An 8300-nucleotide genomic window follows, 5' to 3' on the forward strand; every position below is an offset into this window, starting at 1 on the left:
GATTTAAACTCTCCACTACAAATGAGTCACTGTCGCAATGTTTGTTCATCCTGACCTCAAATTTAGCCCCCCCGACCAACCCGCCCTCAGGGTGTTCGGAGAGCAAGTGCGAGTTTTGCACCTTTGGAGTTATTTTGGTCTCACCTTTCGTGACAGCCTGCGTTTTATTTCCCTCTTCTCCTCCAGTTCCTCCTGCTCGTTACGAGCTGTAAAGAAAACAAGCAGATTAAAAAGGGATACTGTGAGAACAGGCACGTGCGGGATTTTTTTTCCTTTCCCCCACTGGAATGTTTAGAAACCGTGGAAAGCGTATAAACGCTATTTGCATAATGTGGCTCATTAGATTTACACTAAACTGGAGAGCTTTTTACAGCTTAAAATAGTTTCCATGATTGGCGGTTTAATGCGTTTTCTGTTCGTTATGAGGGGAGAACGACTACTTTTGTTTCTTGCAAGTTCTCCCGGGCCACTTATGTTCATGTTTCTAATTAGGTGATTCACCTAAATTGACCAAAATAAATTATTTTCTTTATGTAGGGGATAAAAAGTCATCTTATATTTGTGATAAACTGATTTCAATCGCATTACAGGGATAAATGTATCAAACGCAAAAGAGCAAGTTAAGAAAAAGGTCAACAGAATCGATACTGGGTCACYGATTGTGTTTGCAAAACTTATTCAGTCAAACTGTATTTTCTGAATAAGTATGGATTCCTCCTACTACAATTTGTATTCTAGATGTCTCCTTACTAAAAGCTCAAGTTGTATTTGCTTCACCGTGATATTGTATGCACATGGGTGATAGACTYATCACTCATTTGCACTTTCCTCCTGTGCTCCTCCTATCATGCAGGAGCCTCTGGGAAAGCAGGAACTGCTGCTAAGTCAGTCTTTGATGTGCGAGCTGCAGCGTCTCAGGCATCAGAGCTGCTYCTCTCTGATACTGCGTATGTTTGTGCAAAGAATCAAGTCTCTCCGGACAGAAAGACTCTGGGAGCCCCTGCTGCCTCCCTGTTTTCACAGGACCAAGGAGGAATACATGTTTTTAAAAAATGGATGCTATTCTCGTGACGACATGTCTGAAATGACTGCGTTGAATGACAAAAAGCACGCATAGCTTGAGTGCGACATCAAAAAGTCTGTTTTTATAAATGGCAATGTTTCATATTTGACTTTCACGGCTTCAAGAAGATGTTAAATTCACGAGTTAAAGAGACTTACGTTTGAGGATGTTCCTTTGTTCTAGTTCCTCAGCTGTGGGTCTTTGACTCAAGCGTCTGTTGAGAAAAATGCATCCACCATCAGCAACAGGTTAAAGGAAAGAGGTCAGTAACGCGCCATTAAAGCAACATAGGAAAGAAAATGTCTCTCTCGTGTAACAATGGCCATGTATTCATTAGCTGGTGAAAAAATAATCCTATCAAAAAACCCCATGTAACATGGGATAGAAGGAATAATTATTCAGTATAGTTTGAAAACTTCAGTGATGTTACCAAAAAAATGACTAGGACCAATTATTGCAACATTTTTCAGGAGCTTTTGCACAACACAGCAAAAAAAATAAATAAATAAAAAAAATCAAAAGATAAAAAAACAGTGAACTGCAGGTTTCATGCTTGTGGGGAGTTGACCCCAGTCATTATAGCCTTTCCACCAAATAAAAATCACATAATTTGCACTAACACAATAAAAATGAACTGGTTAAGTACACAGCTGCAACTCTCTTGTTGTCTTTAGGCAACTTTCACCCCTTTAATATATTATTTTGTAAACTGAAATTATTTCATTGATTATAATATATATTTTTAGTTATGTATAAAGCACACTGAAATGCATTACCTTTAAATGTTCAGATAAATTTTACAAAGAGAGAAAGCTGTTATAATCTTAAGGGAATAGAGATGTTCATGAAACCTAAATTTCGAACATGTTTGAAAGAACGATGCACCTCAATCCAAGGAGTGAGACTGAGGAATAATTTAGAAGATAATGTTAAAAGTGCCACATCAATACGCATATTTAAGAGAATGATAAAGACTGGACTGTTAAAAAATATGAAATGGCTTAATATGAAGACATTCACTTTGTTGTTCTAGAAATTTTCAACGTTTTGTTGTGTTTTGTTTTGTTAACTGAAAATCCTTATAGTTTTAATCTACATTTGAGAAAAAAGGGGCAGATATAAGATTTTTTCTGCTCTCTGCCACCTTTCATTTCATTTTATTTGTATTTGTATTTTCATTCTTATTGTACATAGAATTTTGTTTTATGAAAAGAATAAAGTTTATAACTATAAAAAAACTTTGACCTACGATGTCATGTAAGTTTAAGTATAATTGCTGAAAATGACATACAGGGTTTCAGTCTTCATAAACGAATAAATAAATAAACAAATAATTAGGCATAAATCTCACCCCGACCACCCACCCCCACCCAATGGTAGACGTAAACTTACGTCCTTAGCAGGCAGGTTTACAGAAAATTTGAAAAATGCCATGTCCGCAAGTGGTTAGACTAGAGAACGTCTAAAACCACAGACAAGAGGTTTTGATAATTGAGTCTAAGGATCTTACAATGCACACGTCAAACATTTGATCTGATGGGKTGCAACATAAGAGCATGTCCTGTCCCACGTCTGTCTGCAAAGAGCAGACAGCTGAGGCTGCAGTGACCACAGCCTCACCTACAATAAACAGCCAAACTCTCAAAAATCTGATCAAATTCATTTTCTGTCGATTGAAGTCAAGTGCTAGCGGGAATTTGATGGTGACAGCATCATTTTACAAGCCCAGCTTATTTTTTGCCAAGATGCTGGTGAAACGGTGCAGAGAATTTTTTTGGCAGATACAGTATGCTTCAAGCTAATTGCATATTTTTTGCTGAACATTAGCATTTTTGCATGGGCAGACATAAATTCACCAGTCGTCTCAGGGTTATTTCCAGTAAAATGAGGATCTTGTAGGTCTTTTTCGGTAAAAACATCTCCTGAGCGACTTCATGTAGCAAATAAATACAAATGCATCCTTTTAGAATGCAAACATTGTTATGTGGCTTAAAAATACGACTTAACAAAAAATTAAATCATAAAATTATGATCGAYAACAGAAAAATCTGTGGAAGTGTTACTTTTTTTTTAATGGGAGATAAATCACAGGCAAGTCGTTTAATCAACATTAGCGTGTTATTTAAAAAAATAATAAAATTKGCAAGTGAATTTTAACACAAGCTTGTTATCCATTTTATTTTTCTTCCATATATTWTCCAAGCATGAACCTTCGTGTTTGACAGAAACCCCCAAGAAATTTATCTTGACATTTTTTTGCTCATGGAACACGAGCGCTTACATCAGACGACACTGGGGTTCGCAGTAAAACACTGACGCAGTCTGCAGTCCCAAGCTGAATTAAATATAAGTAACGTCAATTCAGTCCCCCCTACACACAATAAAATGTATTACTATGGAATAGAGTTCTTTTATGCTTCATGACATCTTGACAGGTGCACTTCCCATAAGCGTCACTCAAACGGGGATCATAAATCATGAACTGAATCAATGTCCCCATTTTCATCCAGCAATTCATTGCAGTAATTAAAAGTGCGCAAAAAACAAGGAAAATCCAGATACGACTCTCCCGTGATGTTGCACAAATCTGATTATGACACTTTGAAAGGGCTAACTGAAAGGTTTCATCGCCGATCTAATAAACATTTAGGCAAACAAAGATATGGAAAAGGACAGCGAGTTCCTATGAAACGTCTGAGAGGATGCAGCCAACAAATAATCTAATTGTTTTTTGAAGCAGTTAACACACAAATAAAAGGAGAATAAATACAACCGTGAAAGATTAATTGAAATGCTTGCAGCTGACGACAYAATAGTCTCATTGTTAAATTTGATCACAGAATTCAGTTCAAATCCATCCTGTTATCTGCTCAAAAATGACCTTTTGTCCTTTTATGTCATCCTTTATCTATAAATATATGGAGCGYTATACTTTGAGAAGTCTTCTTCAACAGTCTACCCTCACAAAAAAATAATTAAATAAAATAAAATCCCTACTTGAATCCAATTTTGCTCTGCTTCACCTTAAAATTCAGCCTCCGCTCACAGATTCACTGTTCTGCATGCAAATGTTTCACTCTCAGGTTTGAGCCCCCTTTTTCCTCACTCTAATGGTTCACCTATGCACAGAGAAAACCCTTCTCTCTGCTTGCACCTCTATGAAACAACTCTGACAGATAGCCTACTGCTGTCACAGCATCCACACCCCAACCAAGCAAATGTTTTAACTGAATGATGAATTTAATGAAGTGGCTTCCGAGGAGGACACCAAAAATGTTGCCAAAGCATCAGCTGACACTTGTCTTCTGACTGACGTTATAGAAAAACATCTTTTCATCTGGTGTTTCAAGTATTTTCTTTTATTTTGAAAGGTAAAMATTTTTTTTCCTTAAGGGAAAGCTTCAGTTTTCTTCAGCGTGTTATAATCMCAATTTCTTTTTACTTTACAAGATACAATGGCGCAAGAAAAACCAAATAAAAATGGATTATATGCATTTAATGACCCTTTGTAAAGGACGCTGTCGCCAAGCTTTTTTTGGAAAGGCCTTCTGGGAACATGTTCTGTGTTCCAGTCACAGTGGGGAATATTGGTTTGTGAGCCAATGTGTGTGTGTGTGTGTTTCTATCATACCACATCCTTTCAAACCACATCTCATATCTTACTGTCCAACTCTGGCTTTCGTTTCCCCACATATTCAAGGCAAAGTGAAACGCTYGCAGCGATGTGCCGAGAAGAAAAGACAGCTGCCAAACAGACAGCTGGGGGGGTTGGGGTGTTAATATATTTATTTATTTTTGTTTGATCTTATTATATAAAAACTCAAGTATGACCTCAACATGCGAACACAAATTAGTCCTGAATTGCACACAGCAGCAGCGTGGTTTGTGAACGTGAAAACCGCCGCGATGAAAACGCTGCTGGGTGAGTCGGGCGGAGATRGCTTGCCACATGCATCGCTGTGGTGATTCAGTGAGCGACGGAGGGAGGGGCGGAAGAAAGAGGAGCGAGATAGTGAGAGAACGCTAGAGAGGATACAAGAGAAGGGAGGGAGGGAGGAAGGGAGGGAGGGTGCATCACTGAAATTAGGTCAGCTCCATTTTCACAGACTCTTTAACGAGATAAAGCTTTTTGTGCTTATCAGAAGCTCAAAAGGAAACGGGAAAGAAAGGAGACTGAAGAAATTTTAAAAGAGAAACATCCATTGTGGAGCTAGTGACCATTCTTTATCAGGCCAACATAAAGCAAGAGGCTCAGTTCGGTTTCCCCATTTACTGCTTTTATTTTTTTATTTTTTACTGATTATAGCAGCATCAATCATGTTCGCCGAAAACACTCAGGAAATGCAAACGCGTTCGGGTTGCGCACGTCTCACCTTGTGAGTTTGGTGCCTATCTGCTGCCTSGACTCTAGCCTCTCCTCGTCCGTCTGCATGGGCAGGATGTTTTTTTCCTCCAGCTCTCGCTTGGACGGACGGTTACTCAGCTTGATGGCCAGAGAGTCTTTTCGTAGCACCTTCTTCGCCAACGTACCTGAAGACAGAAACAGGGTTGTCAAAACATCTGAGGAGCTTTCAAAAGCCTGAAATGACAGATGTGCTCTGACTGATTAAAAGGAACAACGTTGGTGGGAACACAAAATGTTAGAAATTCWACGTTTTGTGGATTTGGAGAAGACATTCAACTGTGTTCCTCCTGGTACACTGTGGGGGGTGCTTCATCAGTATAATGGGCTCGACACACGGGGAGCGACAAACTGCAGCGATTAACGGCTGTCATCGCAGCCAGGGTGAAACCAGACACACGGGAAGCGATAGCAGCGGTGCGAGTCGCGCTCTCGGGTTGCTTGTCTTCACAAAATTTGATTGGTTCTTGACTACTGCTCTTGTAAAGGTTATTGGTGGTTTGCAAAAAAGCGGGGTGTGCATTACGGATGTGTATACTAAACAAATCTTGCGATGCTAATGATATTGTAAAACAAATGCACACCAAGATACAATTTTATGAGGAGAAACTTACCATAAATTCACCCTGTTGCCAACAAATTTCCAGTGTTAGAAAGTGTTAGCTAACTGCAGTATGTAGCATACTCTCCACTCATTGGTCAGTCAATGAAACCCTCGCTGACTGGTTGTACGCTAAGCGACAGCGACAAAAGTTGAACATTTTTCAACTTTCATATGTTGCGTCGCAAGCTCACGTGCACTATTTTTGCCGGTCTCTTGGCTGGAGGAGGGCGAGCGATTGTCGCCTCACCGCACAGGCTCCATAGGAAATGAATGGAGAGAGAGCGACGTCGCCTCCCATGTGTCGAGCCCTTAAGACTGTGGATTTGTTGTTACAGGCCTTTCAGTCCTCATACAAGTGGTGTAAGAGTTTGCATTGCAGGCAGTAAGTTGGACCCCTTCAGGGTGGGGAGTTGAACTACACCAGGGCTGCCCGATTTGTCCGGTTCAGTGGACTCAGGATGCCAGCTCTGTTATTTGCAGATGACGTGGTCCTGTTGGCCTCAATGTACCSTGATCTTCAGTTCTCACTAAGGTTATAATAGTTTTGATTTTTCATTATAGTTTAGTTTTATTTCGTTTGGACTTTTTTTCCTGTGAATTCAGTTAGTTTTTATTAGTTTTTAGTGTGGATTTGCTAGTTTTTATTAGTTTTTATTGTTTGTTTAATGCTTAGTTTTAGTTTAGTTTAGTTTTTATTAGTTCTACTATTCTTATAGTTTGAAAAAAATGTATTTGCCAATGCATCCTCCTGCTTGTGGTGTTTCTGAGTTAAAGGGGCAATATTATGTGTGTAGGTGTGCTCCGTGATGAGGAAGCTCGGCTTAAAGACACGTCCCATGGGTGTTTCTGGTACCAAAAGGCATTTCTGGTCCCCATCTGTCGTTTTGCTCCTCAGCATGGCTTCCTAAAAACACTGCAGGATTTCTCAAACATGCATGAATGAGTCAAATCAAGGCTTTGGGCATGTTTTTATGAGAGTATAACATTATAACATGATATAAAACCCAAAAAAGTTGATTTTACATGATATTGCCCCTTTAAGTAACCAGCAGCCAAGATTCATGAATTTACAGTTACGCACGAATGAGCAGCATTCGGCAATTTTGTTGAAATTTGGGTCACTTTTCGGGGGTGGTTCACTTTCCAAGTCAACGAAAGTAATCTGATGTAATCCCCCTCCCCATCTCAACTATGTGTTGAGATGGGGAAGGGGACATGTGGAAGGCATTGGACAGTGAAGAAAGTGAAACATGTTTTGAAAATGTCCTGAATGCACAGTAGGAATAAAATTTCTAAGAAAAAGATACGAGTCCGTGTTAATTTTGATGTATATCAGAGTGAGCCACCTCCAAAAAGTGACCCAAATTTCAACACAATGCTGCTCAGTTGTGCGTAACTGGAAATTCATGAATGAAGTATCATCAGAAAGCATTTGTTGTCGTGAAACTATGCTTTCTGCAGTAATATGTATAGTTTTGCCACAGTGACAATGTTAAGTTGGCTTTCCTTTTTTTTGATACATCCTGTATACAGTTGGTCGAAATGAGTTTTCTCTGCACAGTAGCTGGACKCTCCCTTAGAGATAGGGTGAGAAGTTCAGTTATCCGAGAGGAACCAGTTAAGGTGGTTCAGGCGTCTAGTAATGATGCCTCCTGGACACCTCCCTAGAGAGGTGCTTCAGGCATGTCCAACTGGGAGGAGATCCCGAGAAAGACCCAGGACACGCTAGAGAGACTWTGCCTCTTGTTTGGCCTTGGAATTTTCCTAGAAGAGCTGGAAGAAGTYGCTGGGAAAAGAGAGGTCTGAGCCTCCCTGATCAACCTGCTGCCCCCACAACCCAWCTCTGGAACAAGTAGTAGATAATGAATGGAACACAAATTATTACACCACCTCAGTAAATGTCAAAGCCATAAAAAAAGATTCTATGAATCTAAACTGTTCTCTTAGAGAGTTTTATTAAAAACTGTCTTGTTTTGATGATGATTTAAAGTCTTTTTAAAGGGGCAATATCATGTAAAATCAACTTTTTTGAGTTTTATATCATGTTATAATGTTATACTCTCATAAAAAACATGCCCAAAGCCTTGCTTTGACTCATTCATGCATGTTTGAGAAATGCTGCAGCGTTTTTAGGCAGCCATGCAATACGACAGGTGGGTTCCAGAAACGCCTCTGGGACGTGTCTTTAAACCGAGCTTCCTCATCACGAAGCACACCCCCCCACCCCACAC

The 8300-nt window shown here is 39.7% G+C and overlaps 1 protein-coding gene across 1 annotated transcript in view; it reads right to left on the minus strand.

Moving 5' to 3' along the window:
• The window catches only part of LOC106533925 (phosphatase and actin regulator 1), a gene marked incomplete in the record, with an annotated part of 28473 nt that overhangs the window by 5772 nt on the left and 14401 nt on the right, over window positions 1-8300 (minus strand). Inside the window, 3 exon segments of the mRNA XM_014030395.1 lie at window positions 145-206; window positions 1222-1277; window positions 5437-5593. Coding sequence (XP_013885849.1) covers window positions 145-206; window positions 1222-1277; window positions 5437-5593 — 275 coding nt within the window.

This window comes from Austrofundulus limnaeus, unplaced genomic scaffold (assembly GCF_001266775.1).
Source record: "Austrofundulus limnaeus strain Quisiro unplaced genomic scaffold, Austrofundulus_limnaeus-1.0 Scaffold6, whole genome shotgun sequence".
In the NCBI taxonomy this organism is placed as follows: domain Eukaryota; kingdom Metazoa; phylum Chordata; class Actinopteri; order Cyprinodontiformes; family Rivulidae; genus Austrofundulus; species Austrofundulus limnaeus.